The sequence below is a fragment of the Etheostoma spectabile genome, chromosome 12 (assembly GCF_008692095.1).
Source record: "Etheostoma spectabile isolate EspeVRDwgs_2016 chromosome 12, UIUC_Espe_1.0, whole genome shotgun sequence".
Lineage (NCBI taxonomy): Eukaryota > Metazoa > Chordata > Actinopteri > Perciformes > Percidae > Etheostoma > Etheostoma spectabile.
The window spans coordinates 12448718-12468441 of record NC_045744.1 but is presented as its reverse complement, the minus strand read 5'-3'; the positions used below and the strand labels follow the sequence as shown (position 1 = coordinate 12468441).

General features: G+C 37.6%; 1 protein-coding gene across 1 annotated transcript; it reads right to left on the bottom strand.

The window, feature by feature from the left end:
• Positions 1-2160: 2160 nt before the first annotated feature.
• Positions 2161-5848, bottom strand: ackr4a (atypical chemokine receptor 4a). The gene is given in 3 exon segments (XM_032531766.1): positions 2161-3590; positions 3593-4109; positions 5768-5848. Coding segments are annotated over 2 exon segments (1098 nt in total). The 5' UTR covers positions 4095-4109; positions 5768-5848; the 3' UTR covers positions 2161-2994.
• Between the last annotated feature and the right edge of the window lie 13876 nt (positions 5849-19724).

The window sequence follows — 19724 nt, the reverse complement described above, 5'->3', positions numbered from 1 at the left end:
TTTACAAACCTTTTTTATTGTTTGATTTGAAAATATAAAATAAGAGAAGAAAAACAATCTCAAATTGTTCACATTCTTTGTTTGTTTGGGAGTTGTTGAGATCTTAAACCATACAGGTGTTTATTACCCCCACGTTCTCTAACAATCTGATCCTCAGGTTGAAACGCTTTTTGGCTGAGGGAAATGTTTTGTTTCGTTAGCAGATGGCGAACCTCAGATGGTTTCCACATGAAGCACACATGCCAGAGCATGACCTGCAGCATCACTTGATTTGTACCAGCTGGGCTACGGGAAGAAAACAAAGAAAAACGTTTTTAAAAAAGGATCTTCTTTCTGAAGATCTTGAATGTGAAATTAGCTTTCAGTTAACACTCAATGTGTTTACAAGATGACAAACCACAGCATGTATGTGTCTAACAGGAAACATTACAGAAATGTAAACTATTTAAACTATCTTTTGCTGTGTTTATGTCTAATTTACAATTGGTTTTTATTTGCTCACAGTCACAAACCCCTCTTTGTCAGTAACCCTTGAACCTTTATCCGCTAAGGCAGGGGTCTTCAATGTTTTCCAGGCCAAGGACCCCCAAACTGATGGCGAGATGGAGCGGGGACCCCCTAATTATATATATTGTATAAAATTGTGTTATATCAAACTGGTCCTATAGTGCCATGTGTGCATTGATGACTGAAAGACATCTTCTGCCTCCATTTATCTGTTTACTACAGTGTGTTGAATTCATGTTAACGTGTATTTAAAGACATTTCAATTAGTGGAAAAAATTGCAGGGGGGGAATATAAAAAAAAGTCTAATCAACCAAAACTTTCGCGACCCCCATGCAGTACCTCCGCGGACCCCCTAGGGGTCGCGGACCCCCTGTTGAAGACCCCTGCGCTAAGGCATGCAATGAATTTGCTCCAATCTTTACTGTCAAAATTCAGACAATTAGACAAGCTGGCAGTTTCTCCACAACAGGTGTTAGGTCTGTGTTGTCCACTTAAAACCAATCCAATAAGCATGATTTGATCCTATCAGCTATAAGGAGGAATTATGCATCATCTGAAATCCACCTGGTGCTGCCCCGATTTTCTATCTTCAGGCTTTCTCAATAATGTTTTTAGCTGCATAGCATCAGATATTCTGCAATAGGCACTCCAAAGAGTCACCTAAGCAACCACTGCAGGCACATATCGGACCCCCCATTTTTAAGTGAAATCAATAAAAAAAGGCTGTTTTTCAACAGCTTAACACCCTCTTGGTCCTAAACAGTGTGTTTATTTTTTCCAGTCAGTATTTCCTCACCCTGCAAACTCTATGTACAGCAAATTTAAACCATGCTTGTTTTAGCATTGTGATGGTATGATTCAGATATTATTGCGGATATCTGCTGTGTTGTGAAATTGGTGATACTTTGTAAATGCTGTGTGTCATCATCTTGGTGAAGATGTTGTTTGATTTGCTTGTGTTGTCCATTTGCAATATGTTAAGCTTTTACAGCGACTGTAGACAGGACTTTTTTTGTGTCAGTAATGATTACACATGTGAGCGACAACAATTAAGTTAAGTTCCCCAAGGCTCCTTTCTTGGGTCTTTTCTGTTCTATCTACATGCTCCCACTTTTTCCGATTATGGAAAAGAACAAAAATAGGTTAATATAGTAACCAGACAGATTTATGTAAAAGTGACTATTGTCCAGTATAAACACTGAGTAGGTATGATTGGATCTGCCAGAATTGAATCATTTCTCAAAGATAAAACAGAACCGGGGAATGTTGTAACAGTTTGAAAGGGCAAGCACAATTACACTTTCACTTATCTAAACAGGTACAGAGTGTGCTAATACTGCACTTTTCACGTGTGAAAGTCTAAATGTTTAAATGTGCGCAACCCTCCATCTCTAGGCTTCTCTAAGTCATCTTGCCGTGCTAAATCAGTCTTAAAGAAAAACATCTGTAATTAGGAAATAAGATTTGCAACTATCAAGATGAATGACAAGCATCCCCTTGTAAAAAAAGTTAGAGGTTGTTTTCCAGTGTGTTGTGCAGACTTGGCTGCAGCCATAAACTGTGAAGTATGTGTGCAGTAAATGTGCCTCAGATGTTCTGAGGAATTCAGGAAACTAATCTGTGGCTTTCCAACATGAAAGATAGTTAAATCCCACTGTGCAAACAAGCTGATGTGTGGTATCTTTTAATTTACAGGAACTGCCTTAAGTTAAGAAAAAAAAAAGTACGCAATTAGAAAGTACAGAGTTTCACAATATTGGAGCTCCAAAATCATGCTGCCTTACTTCACATCAGTGGTGCAGGAATGTGTAGTACATCTGGTTTATAGGCTGTGCAGATGTGTAACATCAAGTGCATTAGAAAGTATCAAGTATTTACTTAAGTTGATTACAATTGAAACAACCATAATATCAAAAAAATTTGCAGTTACGTTTTCCAAAAGAGCAAAGTGTGTAATTAGTATGAAGTTTCAAAAAATTTATCTTATTTATGCTTTGTACTGCGTGTGTACTGTACTGAAAGTGTTACTATTAGTGTTGATTGTTTCTTGTGAAATCCTGAAAGGAATGTCTGTTATCTCAAACTTCTGGATAAACAAAAAAAAAACATTTAAGCATTTAAGCTTGTGAGATATTCTCCAAAAAGCATTTTTGACTGTAAAAGGTTCTTTGCAAGTTAAATTTCAAAGAGTTTATTGTCATGCCAACTTTGTATAAAAAAATGAAACCAAACCCCTTTTTTATTCATCACTTACAACAGAAAAAATCTACACTTTTTTTGACTTTGAAAGGGAACAAGATTACCTAGCTCAAAGACATTTTAACAAACGGGAGCAGAAAAATATGACTAACAATTTTTTTGATGAATTGTGAAGGGAATTGTTAAAACAACGTGGAATTTGTGTATTGGAATCTTAATGGTCTGTATCTGCTAAGTAATTTAGATTCACATGTCTTCCTCTGTCTCCATGACACTCTAGTGTTCACTCATATTGAAAATGTGTTTGTCTCTTGGGATGCACTATGGGAGTTAAATGACATCTCCATCTCTTCCCTTGCAGGATTTTCCCTTCTCTTTCTTCTATTCTTGCCAAACTTCTTGGCCACTTTCACCATGTTCTGTCTGAAAGACGACCCCACGAAGGCGTAGAGGATCGGGTTGAGGCAGCAGTGAGTGAGGGCCAAGCTCTCCGTCACCTGAGCCGCCTGGTCTAACACTTTACTCGTCCCACAGTGGGTCACTAATGCATAGACTGTGTCCATCGCTCGGTAGACCTTCAACACGTTATAAGGCAGTTGAGTGACCACAAACACCCCCACTACTATTAGGAGGACACGTAAAGCTTTCCACTTCTTGCCTCTGCTCTCCACAGGGAGGCCCTTTAGTGCTCGGCCCACGTTCCAGTAACACATCACCATAACCAGGAATGGAAGCAGGAATCCCAGCAGCACCTCTGCTATCTCCAGAGCAGCTTTCCCTCCTCCAGCCATTGATGGAGGGTAGATAGCTAGACAGATGCTCCTATTAGATGCCCATTTCACTTCTGAGAGTATTAAATCAGGAAGACCAAGGACAAAGCTGTCGCCCACACAACTAAACACATCTTCCAGCAGTGTCTCCTTGTGAATATCCTCTGCAAGCTCTGACTTTGGTCTTTACCTTGCGCCCTGGCCAGCGCCAAGTATCGATCCAGGCTGATGCAGGCCAGCAGCAGCATGCAGCAGGTGAAGTTGACTGTGTAACAGGCAGACACAATCTTACAGGTGGCCTCACCCAGCTCCCAGCCCCTCGTCGCATCAGCAGCCCAGAAAGGCAGCGTGAAGAGCAGGAGCAGGTCAGCCACAGCCAGGTGGGTCAGGAAAGCATCCGTCATGGTCTTGAGGCGCTTGTGGTAGGCGTAGACTCCGACAACTAAACCATTTCCCGCCAGTCCCACCACCAGACACATAGTATACATGATGGGGAGGAAGAGGGCTGCGAAGGAACGAACGTCACCCTTTTCACAGAGGGCCGGGTAGTCCTCGTAGCTGAAGTTGAGGCTGATGTTCTCATGGTAGTAGTAGTCATTCTCCTCTGAGACATCCATGCTGATCAGATAAAACTGTGAGGGAGGGCATTTTGAATTACTTGTCTGTGGCCTTTAAACAGTGATGGGAAGTACTAATTTCTAATCAATTACTATCGTTAACGTCACAGTTTATCTTTAGCTTCATGTAACACAATTCTGAGTGAAACAGTTTATAGCCTTTGTGAGCAGAATTTAGTAACATTGGATTTTAAAAAAAAACTCAATTTGATTGGATTGTGATAAAAGGTGTAAACATAGCTTGATACAGAGCTCTACACCTGACAATATTAATGATATGATATTGCTCTGTTAGCTACCCACACTTAGTTGTTCACTTAGTTAGTTGGTTACTTCGAACAGAGCCTAAAATAAGGATGGCAGAAAAATGGCCAAAAGCATTGTTCATATAATATTTCTGGTTTTAGTGGCCTTTAAACAACACCATTTCCCATAACCCTAGACCTTCACAGGATAAATGTTACAAGTGCATGGGTCATGGCCAGTTCAGATATGTCTGTAATAACAGCAGGACAGGAGTAAAAGCTGTGAAAGTTTTTTATTGTTTTGTCAACCTTGTTGACATCGAAGCATCGTGTCCTGACCCAAACTTTTCCTCCCTTGTGTACCTTCACAGAGATAAATGAGTTAATTCTTCCTCGGCAGAGTGATAAGAGCAAAGAGTGGAGGAGGATATGTTTCACCGAGCGTGAGTTTAAACTGTTCAAATTCCTCCGGGGACCCTTCTGCTGAGATAAAGAGTTTTGTAATATATTTTTGCAGTGGTGAACAGTAAGTACATTTACTCAAGTACTGTACTTTGCTTGTTTGCAAGCCATGATGTCTCTCTCTCTCTCCTGGGTGGGCCAAATTCTCTGGGCGAGCAAAGTAGAGAAAGGGGAGGTAACCACCTATCGCCTTATCAACCCTTTTGTACTTTTACTTAAAGTAACATTTTGGATGCAGGACTTTGAGTATTTCTACACTACGGTATTGCTACTTTTATTTGAGTAAAAGATGTGATTGCTTCTTACACCATTGGAGAAATGCTATGTATGAACTTGTTGCTTTTTTTAAGGCTGCAGCCCCAACAGCCTTTATCAATGAGGTAGGGTAGCCCAAAGCATAAGTGGTGAAACCCAGGGAAAATAAAGTCTGCAAATTACTCCCTGAACCACTGAAAGTTAAGTTTATTGTTTTGAGCTGTATATTAATAACTGAAGGCAACTCAGAAAAAACTATCCACTTAGATCATCAGGACTGTGGTGGCAGGGTATAAAGACAACACTGTTTACAGAGACTTTATTATTAAAATCTACCAGGAAAAAAAAAAAACTAATAATAATATAATATAATATATATATATATATATATATATATATATATATATATATATATATATATATATAATATTTCCAGCAAAAGTTAGTTAGTTGTATCTTTTTATGAGCAACAAAATATCAAATATAAAGTACTTTACAGCACAGTATAACCATTTCTGACAATAAAGAGACTCACTACATGTTGGACAACTATCATTTGTTTCAATTTAAATCTACTGGGAAAACTTGGTAAGTGCCCTAAAATCTGACTTAGCTTAAAATAACAATGGTGAATGTCACCATACTGGATAGGATTTGTAACATGTCTGTAATGTGAACACACACAAAAGTTAGTTCAGAAACCAGTCTTACCGTCACTGCTTTGTTTCCCCTGCCACAGATGGGAATCAGTCTAGCTTCAAGTCCAGCTGAGTCTTGTAGCTGTGCTCATTGTAAACATTCTTCTGGGTAGGATGACTCAGAGAGAGAGAGAGAGAGAGAGAGAGGGGGCGAGAGAGAGAGAGAGAGAGAGAGAGAGAGAGGAAAATGTGACACTAGACAGAAAGGTCATAGCAAAATCATTTGTCTGAGGTGTTTATAGAGGAAACCATTTTTGTTTTATGAACATAATTGAACATGTTTACACTGAGACCAAAGAAGATAATATTGAGAATGAGAAAGATATATTTATTTTTTTAAAGTTCAATCTGCACGGGTCTTGGGGGCAGCAGCTCCAGAAGGGGAGCCCAAACTTCCCTTTCCCAAGCCACATCAACCAGCTCCGACTGGGGCATCCCGAGGCGTTCCCAGGCCAGGTTGGAGAGATAATCTCTCCACCTAGTCCTGGGTCTTCCCGGAGGCCTCCTCCCAGCTGGACGTGCCTGGAACACCTCCCTAGGGAGGCGCCCAGGAGGCATCATTACCAGATGCCCGAACCACCTCAACTGGCTCCTTTCAACACGAAGGAGCAGCAGCTCTACCCCAATCTCCCATGGGTGACTGTGCTTCTCACCCTATCTCCAAAGGAGGCGCCAGCCACCCCCCTAAGGAAACCCATTTTGGCCACTTGTTCTCTGGATCTCGTTCTTTTGGTCATGACGAAGTGTAATGGTTTGACTGAACACAAACACATTAAGTAAGATACAACGTGTACATTTAAAGGGGCTAGGCTATCATAACATTCCTTTAACTAAATACTGTACACATCCACACTCCTTATATTTCTTTATTTACATTTCTACTTAATCATTCATACTATTTGCGCAACTGCAACACAGAATTTCCCTTCGGGAATCAATAAAGTATTTCTGATTCTGATTATTCTTATGTCTCATTTGAACTACAAATCCGCTACCTGATCTTGCAAACTTACACCAACAGCACACTCACTTTGCGGCTCTCTTTTGGCTATGACCGCACTATGAAAGTTTGCCAGATCGGGTAGCAGATTTTTAGATTAATTGAGACATAATCAGACATTATGACAGCAGTAATGGCCAATTCTGCTTCCAACCTGTAGGTGGACCGAAGTGGAAAAGTTATTTAGCGTTGCTTTAAACTTATTCTTCAATTACATTACAATACATTTGATAACTTTCACTTTTATCCAAAGCAACTTACTATACGTGCCTTCAACCTACATCAAGTTGTGTCTTTCTGTTTTTTCTTTGTTTTTTTTAAATGGTCAAGGGGTGCCAGCCATCTCTCTCTCCTGACATCTAAGATAGTTGTACTCCAGTTAAAGGTGTATGTTTGTTGCATTTTTTATGTAGGATATAGATCAAACCAAACAAGTGTGCACATACAAAAATGTACACCCTAAAAACACTAAACAAACAAAAAGACAAACCCAACAAAACATAACACACAATTCAAGATTCCAAATGTTCATATATTTAACACAAATACTAAGCAAATCCCTCTTGTCCCACAGAAAAAAAACTATTCTCCAATAATGCCAGAATAAAGTAAATCCACAAAAAATTCCAACGGAAAACTCCACTTCTGGTTTTCTTGTCTTAGTTCGTTTGTGGATCAAAACCATGTATTATTATTAACGGTCTATGAGCAAAACAGAATCAGTTTGTCTCGACGCAATTTTTTAGTCCAACCATACGTACAACTGAAATAAAGGACATTTTATGTAAAGTAAGAATGGCCAAGTAGTCAGTCCCCAGCTAACAATGTTTGGTTCCCAGAACGTTCTGAGAACGTTCGTTTTTGGTTGCGAGAACGTTCCCTGAAGGTTAGGTTAGGTTGTATTTTGGTTGTATTTTTGTGTGTTGGTTAATCGGAAAGTTTTCTTAACGTTCTGGGAACGTTAGTTTTTGGTTACATCGAACGTTCCCAGAACGTCCACCTATGGAGTTAGATTCCTGCCAAAAGGTTGTACACAAAAAAGTGTTTTGCACACAAATAAAAGTTGTTTGTACATAAAAAAATGTGTTGCACACAAATAAAAATTGTTTTGCAAACTGTCTTCAAACGTTACACACACATAAAACTTGTTTTACAAACTGTCCCCAAACGTTGCACTCAAAATATCATTTATAAATTGTCCCCGAGTACAAAATGGTCTCTGCTCGCTCAAAACAGTGTTACTTTTCAAATCAAATAACATGAAAGCTAGCCTGAAATTGAACACTGCTAAAACAACTTTTGCTTTAGCCCCTCTGGTTAGCTTCTCCCTTTACTGTGGTATTTTAAATAGATAGAACCAGAGTGGATACCCAAATAAAGGCATTGTTAACAGATCAAAATTCAGGTTTTATGTTGTTGTTTTATAACAAAAAAATAACTGTCTATCGTTGTAGACACTTGAAGCCTACAACAATATTTGATTTGAAAAGTAACACGGTCCCTTGCCGTGACATAGCGGTGCCTTTAACTGAAATTGTAAATGCTCTATCTGCATAGTTATGACATAGTCAGATATTCATTTTTCACCGTGAAAGTTTGGAAACTCCCCTGTGGGGTGCTCATGGTGTTAGCTGTGAAATGCCGTCTGTCTTCCTCAGCCAAACCGGGCGTTTCAGTTGTTTTGAGTGCGCCCCCTGCTGTCACGAAGTCAGAACTACTCTTAATGTATCACGTGACTTTTGGCAGAAATTTGCCGCAGAGGGGTGTGGAATTGTTTCGTACTCGAAGAGAGGCTGTTTTGAGCGAGCAGAGACCGTTTTGTACTCGGGGACAATTTATAAATGATATTTTGAGTGCAACGTTTGGGGACAGTTTGTAAAACAAGTTTTATGTGTGTGTAACGTTTGAAGACAGTTTGCAAAACAACTTTTATTTGTGTGCAACACATTTTTTTATGTACAAACAACTTTTATTTGTGTGCAACACATTTTTTTATGTACAAACAACTTTTATTTGTGTGCAAAAAAAATGTTTGTGTACAACCTTTTGGCAGGAATCTAACTCCATAGTCCCCCCTAACGTCATCCTAACATTGCAACCTTTAGAGAACGTTCCCCTAACGTTTTCCTAATATTGCAACGTTTAGAGAACGTTCCCCTAACGTTATCCTAATATTGCAACCTTTAGAGAACATTCCCCTAACGTCATCCTAACATTGCAACCTTTAGAGAACGTTACCCGAACGTTATCCTAACATTGCAACCTTTAGAGAACGTTCCCCCTAACGTCATCCTAACGTTGCAACCTTTAGAGAACGTTACCCGAACGTTCTTTTTTACATTCCTCTGACCTTTTAAAAACATTAACTGACTGACTGTTGATCAGCAGTCAGTCAGTCCGGAGTCCAGCCCGGGGTTTAGCGGGAGTAATGGGTGGAAGGCAGATGGCAGAGAGCAGCTGAGAGTTGGAAGTGTTGCGATCCGGAGTTTTCAGGTAGGCTGACCGGTAAGGAGCCGTCAGAAGCGATTTAGACTAACGTGTTATGTTGAGGGATTGAAACGAACTTTATTTAACTGCCGCGCAACTGAGCTGTAGCTCCGCCGGACCGGTGTACCGCTCCCCGCCCGTCTCGTTCCCCTCCACCCTGATACCAGGCTCTCCCCCACTGTCGCGCACCAGGAAAGAATAAAGAAATCATTCTTAAAGGGTGGTTCCGCTGCACTAGAACAGCTGATGCAAACTGGTCATATCTTCCAAGTTGTCAGAAAGTATATAAACTTTTGTGCTTGAGGTAATTTATGCAGTCTTGGTTGAACAATATTAGACAAATCATCTTTTGTAAGCAATTTATCATTGCATCTGTAAAGACAAAACTATTACATTTACCAAACTGATTTTAAATGGTTTTAACAAAGCTATGAATTTAGCGATGTGGTTCTTCTTCAAATTTAGCCTCCGATATGATTTACGGTAATAATGGCTGAATTACCCTGCAGGAAACACACAATCAGCAGTTCAAAAGTTGGCAAAACCTTTTCCAGTTTTTATTTGATGTGTAAAATTGCTAAGGAGCACATACAGTTGAACACCACTAACAATTAGAGTAAAAAAAAAATAACTGTAGGGAATTAACTCTAACAAAAATAGCTATTAGCAAAAAACATGTTTTTTTTATATGATGCAGTAACATTGATTCATGTTATATTTCATGGCTTGCTGGTACTTTTTCATCACAGGACTAAGGAGAAGTTTTGACCTTTAATGTAGCTTTTAGGAGCTGTTATCAAATTGGCATGGGATATAAAGACTTTCCAGTCAATGAAAAGTTCATGCGATGATTGATTATTGTCACCACATGGCAAAGCGAAAGAGAATAGCTTTCTTGAAGAGAAGATGCAGGTTTTCACATGTCACATCACTGTCTTCAGTTCTTTAGTCTGGCTTGTTCGATTTCATCCCAGACATAAAAAGGAGAAAAGTCACAGAGTAAAAAAACAAAAAAAACAAAAAAACATCTCAAAATGTGTCTAATGCAGCAATTACATAATTCTGTGCAAGTCAATCAATTAATTAATCTAGTGGTTGATTAAATTAAAAACATGAAGCACATTTACATTGTTTTGTCCACAGTCAACAATTGAGGATTCGGGGTATTTGGAATCTGTAAACAAAGAATAAAGAGAATCTCAAACAGCTCAAAGATAATAAAACAACAGTATATCAGCTTGGCCTGCTCTGTTTTCTGTCCGCGGGTGTTGTGCCTGAAGGCAACACCAACAGCTGCATAGGACACCCTAATATTACAGACTCAGACTGCTTATTTGTTTGTATTATTCTTTTCCACTAATTTGCATTAAATACCTTTGTGTCTTCATCATCGGGTTTAATCTGTGACAGAACAAACAAATGATAAACTGATATCAGCGATGCAATCAACACAAAACAAACTCACCGACTGGTATCAGCCTCTTCAGTGACGAGTATCTATTGTTTTTTTAAATGTACATTCTGGGAATATTTAGCTTTAAATTGTAAATAAAAATAAAAAAAACTATAAAATCAAGGAAATTTTGTTTTACCTTTCCAAGGATTGAACATGCACCCGGCCTCAACCTGCAGTTGAGTGCTCCTCCTCTCCTTTCGCTGTGATGTACACTTACTCCCTCCAACTACAACATAGTCAGGAGTAATTAGACATGCTTTTGTGGTCTACATCTGTAATGTATTTTATTCAAAGTCACTGGTATACATCTGTGCTGTGACTCCAAAATGCCGATACAAACCAAAAAATCCTCATGTTTCACAGCTTGCTTGCGGCAATGTGTTTGACATTTAGATTTAAACAGTCCTGCGAAAAAACACAATTTGAATCAAAGACTTTACAGCTCCTGCATGAATCTTCTTACCAGATTAGGAAACTGTTGTTGTTGTTGATCATCTGTCACCAGAGCGGCTGCATCAGTAGAAGTAAAGGATGTGATGAGCAGGAAAACCTGCACACACAACAGGACCAGTAGCACACTTTTGTACATGGCTGATGAAGTGAAGAGTTTGAAACACACAGGTCTTTGTATAGTCACTGCTGATAATCATTTCCATATGAACATGGGAGGCAGTTAAAAGGGTGTGTGCACATGCAGCATTCCCGCCCTGAAATCTCAGCTTCCTTCTGTTTCATATCCTCTGGAAAATTTCCATGGAAGTTTCAAGCATGGGAAATTTGCACAATCACCCCACACCTTGACTTGCCCACCCAATTGGAACTAAATCTTTGTCTTTTGATGCTCAGCCTGAACAACAGGTTTGATAATTGACATAAATCATCCTATGAGGAAACACTGTCAAAATGCAAAATAACCCATTCACAAGCACATCCACCTGTACACACTATTAGAAAATCCGATTTAACCTTGACTTTGTTTATGTGACTGATATCTCTGCTTCTTTCAATCATTGCATTTATCCATTGAATTGTTATTTTGTATTTTTCCCCTGAAGTCTTGGGCATTTTCATGTATTATCTTGTTCTTTAGCTAACTATGTTCAACTGGAGTCTGTCTGCTGTTTGCTGGCCAGAAACACAACTCCAAAAAATCCTACCCACCTCTCTCCTGGTTGATCACTGTTTGTCTGTAGGTCATGTTGTTGTATTCTTTTTCATTTTCGCCCATTGTCACATGAAAATTGGTTCTCTTTTTCACCTGATGAACTTCTTCAATGTCTAATTTACTGTTATAAGGGAAGATTTGAACATAAGGAAAATATATACATATTTGCATATAAGTTAGTGCCATGTTCATTCTTTACATCTGAAAAAGGGAAATACTTTTGAAACATCCTTAATAAAACGCTAGCAGTGTGGTATGGAAAAATCGGATTTTGAGTGGATCAAATGTGCATTTAGCAGCGAGCAAAGAAACTGAGTTGCTCTAGCGCTTCTTTGTGACTTCCAGTGCCACTAACATGTTGTGCTCAGTACAGGGCACCTCTCAGTGTAAATGAGGGGAATGGTGTCTGTTTGTAGAAAAGCTTCTTCTGTGTTTGTCAGAAAGACAGTCTTACGTAAAAGCACTGTGATGATGGCAGCTGAAGAGATCCTAACCTCCATGTAGACTTTTACACCAACCACATTACTTTGCAATGAAGCACACAAAGGAAACTACTTCTGTAAAAAGAAAAAAGGCCAAATGGCTCCATCTTGAGGTCACATTATGCAGCACTCTGAATGTCAGATCATAAAAAGTAGATTGCCTCTTTTTGTATTATTTTAATATCCCTAAAGACCTAAATCCTTTTTGTTAGATCTACTACATTTATTTAAATGACATTAAACCGTTTAATCAAGTCTTTGTTGTTGAAAACAACTAAACTATATACATTATGCAACATGTTTGTATTTGTTTTGCAATTATACATTTTCTTAGTTGGATGAGAAAATTGAAACCACTATCTTTTCTACAGTAAATCCACGGCTACAGCCAGCAAAAGGTTAGCTTAGGCTAAAGACTACAAAACTAAAGGAAACAGCTAGCGCTTGGTCCAAAGGTAACAAAATCCACCTACCACACTCGCTAATTAACACATTATATGTTGTTGTTTGTCTTTACACTGGATGTTATGTACTCGACTATTTATTGGCTCTGATCAGCCAGCAGAACCTCCATGACGTCACTGCTCCCAGCCAAGAAATAGTCATAGCCTACATAACCCCCGTAAAACAGCAAATTGTACACTTACACTTTTCATGGATGAAAGGAGATATAAAGTTTACATATGTGAGCTTTAGGAGTGCTGGTAGGTGATGCTAGATACTGCAAGTTTATGTGCATAAGCATATTTATATAACTAACTATTTCTTTAATCTGACGATCCCCAAACGTCCTAATCTGCTTCTTTAATTGATAACTGATTTATAAACTTGTTAAGGATAGAGCAAAGGCAACTATTTCTCATTTTAAGAGATGAATACAGTGTCAAGCAAACCCTATACCATGAACATAATAAATCCGTTGACATTCACAAGCACTATGATAGAAATGTATTTCTCCCGTAACCACTTTTTGTCTTTGAAAATTACATTAAAAATAGATGACATATGCAACCTTTTAGCAGAAAATTATTTGTGCAGATGATATCTGGAGTTGAGTTGATTGGAGGGAATTGCTCAGGTCTGCCAGTTTGTATTCAACTGGAAACATGGTGCTGGCATATTGTACTAGTATACCACCAAAACACTACTGGTTATAGAGGGAGAGAGAGAAAGTAAGGAAGAACTGTTAACTCCTTATACTGTAATTTACATTAATTGTAGTTAAATTTGCAGACTTTCTATCCATTTACCCCCCCCACACACACACATTAGAAATGGTTTAACTACGTTTAGTTTTATTTTCTTTCTCAGAAACCTATTTGACATTCACACCTAAACACAATGCGAGTCCTTTGGGAAAGCTCCATGCCTACAGCCGGTTAGCTTAGCTAAACATAAAGACTGAATGTTGGGAAACGGCTAGCCTGTATTATCTTATTGTTAAAAATCTAAAGTGTAAAAAAAAACACGCTGTGAGTTCGTGGGGGTTGTCTGAGATTATAAACCTGTCCTGGTTGTAGATTCATATTAGTGTCAACCGTATATATTATCATTCATGAGAGCTTTATTATGCCATGACTCCAACGATTAAATTGCAGATGCGACAACCTTCTCTTTGTGTCTACTACTGTAAATGCCTGAATTTTGATATTTAAGTTTAACCAGGCTTTTATCTTCTGTTGTGTTTGAATTTAAAATAATACTGGTGTAAGGCACTTTTATACCATTTTTTATTTATTTTTTTATGTTTCTCCAAATGTTTGGGCTATTGTTAGTTTTCATGTAAAAGTCACTAAAAGAGAATTCGGGGCTAAAATTAAAATGAAATTTTTTCACATTTTAGGGAAGCGTTGTATCTTTGTTAAAGACCACTGGGAAAAACAAAGAACAAAGTAAACCCAATTTTTTTCTTTCATTTTTTTTAATTTAAAAACACATTTATTGTTATTATACTTTGAAGGGGAAACAAGTCGAAACTTATTCCACACTCTTACTAATGACCTTTCAGCTTTTAATAATAGCATTTAGCATTTGAGATTTTGCTTTAAACAATTTCCCCTAACATGCTTTTTGAAACAAAATCAATTAGATTAGTGGGATGCAGCTGTAGCATGATCACCGGAGTAAGTTTCCTTGGAAGTAGCTCAATAAGCGCACTATCAATCACTGAAAGAATTCCTCTGGTCTGCACAAAGAGGAGTGAGACACAAAGAAAGAAGTTACAAGAAATGACTCCTCAACTGACATTTACTAAGCCCAATCCCCATTAAATCCTGTTGCTATGCTTTCAAAACCCTGCTGATTTATAGCACATATTATCTTTCTCTCTCTTTACTGTTTTAATGTATATTTACTCATGCTGGGTAAATATGTGTGTTCACATGAGGAATAATGTCTTACCTGGTGGGAAGAGGTGGACGAGGAGGGGGCTGTAATAGAGAATTAATAATACAATTTCAGGAGAACACTTCAAATAATTATATTTCTGAATTAACGATTAACAACCCAGAGGTTTTCAGAACTAATACAACTTGTTCAGCCATTCAATTATGAGCAAAATTAAAATGTTCTGACAGTGATGATCTTTTGCCACTGTTTATTGAGATGCAGATTCTGAAAGATTTAGCAACCTAGTTGTGAAAATAGAAAGGAATCAATCTGCATAACCCTCTATTGCATGAATTATTTTTTAAACATGGTAAAATGTCTTGATGTGTTTTTTATTACTCCAGGATGCTTAAATAATGCAATTGCAAAGAATTTTTTTTTTTAAATTGAAGGGGGGGTAGTTGGTAATTTGTTGCCATATGGCAACAACGCGCATTCGTGGAAAGTGCTAAAAAATCCATTATTTCTTTAAAAACATGCTTTTATTGAAATAATTACCAAACAATTCAACTTATATGTATCTACTGTATAGCCCAATGTGTTACAGTCAAATTAGTTTAGTTTTAATTGTAGTTTTTGATAATTATTAATAATAACCCTGCAATAAGTCTGTCATGTTACACCTGAAAGAAGACACACGATACAATGTACTTGATTAGGGGCGAAATAAGTACAACCACTGACTAAACTTACAATTACTGAACTATATGGCCACTGAAAACATATTTCTGATACATAATCTTCCTTTAGGAACTCCATATTTAAACCAGAAGGGTATATTGACAATAAATGTCATTGGACACACCGATAATTTGAGTGCGCCAACATGATTTCCTTTGGAATAACTCTTTTATTGGTGAGCAATTCATTACATTAGTGTGTAATTAATAATTTAGAAAATATATTAATTACAAATGCTGAAATACATAATATAAATCATTTTATGTTTTTCTTTGAAAATACTATAATTAATTGCAAACATAGTGTTCGAGTAGCCTAAAGTTATAGTAATTCAATTGAGCCCATTAGGCAAAATGTACACATTCACTCAATATTTGCATAATGTTGCCATATGGCACAAATTAATTTTAGCCTTTTACAGAAAAATACAAAATTTAACTGGTTTAAATGATGAAAAATTAAAGTTGACTTATTCCAGATAACAGTTGAATTTTTTTTTCTTCAAAGAAATGCTTCTAAAATTGAGAAAAACAACCACATTTTGGCTCATCCTGGAGCGTGAGCCTTAGTGTGGCACATGTCCAGAAAAGGGGGGGGACAGGATTCTGGGGTATGTGAAGTCATCAAATGGGTACAACTTCAAAATAAAAGACCTATTTACACAATTAAACAAAAAACATGCATTTTACATGGTTTATTGTGAAAAACACTAAGAAAAAGAATTTGTTGCCATATGGCAACAACATGCAATAGAGGGTTAAACAGGTTTGGTCTTACCCCCAGAACTCCCATCAGTCCACATGCTCCTGGTCTCCCCCTACACCTGGCATGTCTTGCACGTCTGTTTCCAAATCCACTGCTGCGGTCATTTCTACTTCCCACCTATAACAAATTGCAATTGTCAACTCTAAACAAACTGATGAGCTACTAATTGTTAATTCAAATAGATCAAAATCTTAAAATTAAAATTAAAATTACAGCCCACACAGTGTGAATATTGTGTAGATGTGGGTTCTCAATAAAAAATTGGGTAGGCTACTTATACTGGGACAAATATGTAAATACATGGAAGACGTTAGGGAATAAAGGGGTAACAAGTTATTATTAAAAGAGACTTACAGACAAATTACACTAGAAGTATTTTTTAAGTAACTAAGTATTTAATAATTACAAGGTACAGTAATGTTACTGCGTAACATGGCAAAAAATTGGAAATGGGGTGATAGTGTCAATATTGCAATGAAATCAGTCTCAGGTTTAATTTTAAACAATAATACACCTAAAAAATATTTTGTAAAAATATATTTATTAGTACGGTATATATACTTGTACTTTAACAAAACAGAGAACAGTGGGGTGGATAAGTGTTGGGCTTTACTTCATCAAAACAAACACTGCAGGGTGAACATAATCCAGGCAGCATTTACGTTTATTAGCACATTTGTTTTATATTGTATAGCCGTATGTATAGAATATTTCCATTGTATTATGCAGGCTTCCACCTGAAACCAATTTTGGTCTAATTTAGCAAGCTTCATGCGCGTTTAATATTTTGACCTGACTGTGAGAGAAAACAATTATCAATGAGGACAGTGTGACAATACCAGAAGCCTTTCCCAGTCAGCGGATCTTCTTACCGGAGAAGGAGGCAGTTGTTGAGGATCTGTAACCAGAGCGGCTGTTTTAGTAGAAGTAGAGGATGCAATGAGCAGGAAAACCTGCAGACCCAACAGGACCAGCAGCACACATCTGTCCATGACTGAAGAGTTTGAAACAGCTGTTAAACACACGTCTTTATATACTCACTGCCAACCAACAACTTATTTATGGAGAAAGTGAAAACAATTAAGAGGGTTTACTGTGTGTAATTTAACCATGTTTAACTGATATATCTGCTTCCTTCCTGTGGTCCCTCCTTGGAAATTTCGTGATCATATCATGCCAGCAGGTTTACAGAGAACTCTAACTTTACTTTGGTGCTTCCGGTCAGATAAAGCTCATGATATTTTACAACCTCTGGGTTAGACAATACTGTGTTGAAATATTTGATGAAACCAACCTAGCTTGCACTGAAGGGTTTATACCGTAGACCCAAAGACCGTTGAGACCTACTCATCAACCTGATCAGAAAAAAAACTCATTTTGTGGCTTAAAAAGGGAAAGGTATGTAATAAAAATACAGCTGGACTGTAAATCCATTTATCTACTACCTAGTTTGAATCTAGTCATTCACTAAATATTGTTGCACTGTTAAAACTTAAGAAATTAGATTAGCAGCTAAAGACTTTATGAACGTTTAAAATGAATGATAGGAAACATCTGTAGCCCCGTCTGATCAGCAATATAAACAAAAAGTCAATATAGATTCACAAGCTATAGCATAACTAAGCTGCAACATCTGGGCCAGAAGACTGAAGCAGTGATGCAGAAGTGCCTTAAACCTTCATTCTGTATTATTTCCAGTTGGGAGCGACTCCACTGGCCCCAAAAAGAAGTCCAGTTCTATACAAGAGTCTATGAGAAAATCACCCTACTTCTCACTTGATTTTTAATCTCAATAAACATTTTCCTAACAAGTTCAACTCTACAATCGCTACTTTCAATTCTTCTTCAATCTTTGTAAATTAACGTCCCATTTCTTTTAAAATAGATTATAAAGGAGGTGATTTTCAACAGGTGTGGCTAAATGTCATTCATTAAAGAGACTAAGCAATTGGCAACTTCCCCTCATTATCGTTTAGCTTAGCATAGCGCCATTGAAACCATAGATGACACTGGCTTAACAGTGTCATCCTCCCCAGCTCCGCCTCTTTGTTCAAATATGGTTACTCACAACTGGCTCCGAAATACCAAGATGGCAACGGCCACAATGTAAACTCCTGGCTTCAAAACAGTCTACAAACCAATGGGTGACGTTATTGATACTACAACAATTATTTTTTACAGTGTGGTGGTAAAATACAGGAACATTTTGGTTTAGCCTGAAGCAGAAACTGGATGACATCAACAAAATTTACAAAACACAGCTGAGGAAATAAACTGAGGCGTGAGCATACCCTATTATGTTTACCAACAAGAGCTGTGAGCTTGGCAGAAAAACACAAGAGCTCTGATTTGAAATATTTTTTTATTTTGTTAATTGACAATTTGTACTGTGAATGAATTACTGCACATTTCAAAAGCACTAAAACGTACAGTACATGCAGTTACACCCCTCCAAGCTTGGCAGTGCTGGAAAAGCTTGTTTTGAACATCTGTTGTTTGAGTAAAATTGGCTGTTTCCATCATGTTGTCGTGCTTTTTGCTTTTTTAACATGTAATATGCCACATGCTCCTGGTCTCCTTAAACAGCTTCTTCTGACCAGAATATTGGACTTTACTTCTTTTCCTGCAGTTTCTTTCTATGACAAAATGAGAATAAACAAAGCATTATTATACACGAAGGACCACCTTCTTTGTTTCACCATAGGCCTACTTGTTGAATTTGTCACATGAATCAGATAATTTATGATAGCATTTCTGCTAATTTGAACAGAACCAAAAATAATATTGTTTGCCTCTCTCTCTCTCTCTCTCTCTCTCTCTCTCTTTCTCTCTCTTATTATATGTGAATCAAGGACCTTCTTACAACACAAGAAAAATTCCTTGCAGTTAATGACACTTCTTACCGGATACAAACGCAGAGGATCATCTGTCACCAGAGCGGCTGCATCAGTAGAAGTGAAGGCTGTGATGAGCAGGACAGCCTGCAGACACCACAGCACCAGCAGCACACTTCTGTCCATGACTGGTGAACTAAAGAGTTTGAAACATGCAGGTCTATGTATATGCTCACTAATAGCCAATCACTTGCATGTGGACAAAGAGGAAGCTACATAAAAGGATACCACACCAATCCTTTCCAATGTACAATGTATGTTAATGGTGTTTTTAGAAAAAGGAAATACCATATTTCATCAACTCTGCAACATAAAACAGGGAATATAAGCCTCAGTTGGCACGGCACAAACACATAATTTAGCTTTTGAGCATAATACCGGGATGACACATCATGCATCATGCAACATCATGCAACATCAACATCATGCATTCATTTAAAAATTAAATTATAATAAGAAATAATAACAAAACATTTTTTATCTGGCCAATGTGAACGTTTGAACATATACATTTAGTTTTAATACGGAGAACATGTTACAATATAGATGTACAGTATTATAGTTTAGACCTTTTGATTGTCTGAACATCACACCTCTTTGAGGATTTCCAGTGTTGTACTGGGCAGCTCCCATGTTCAAATTCAATATCAAT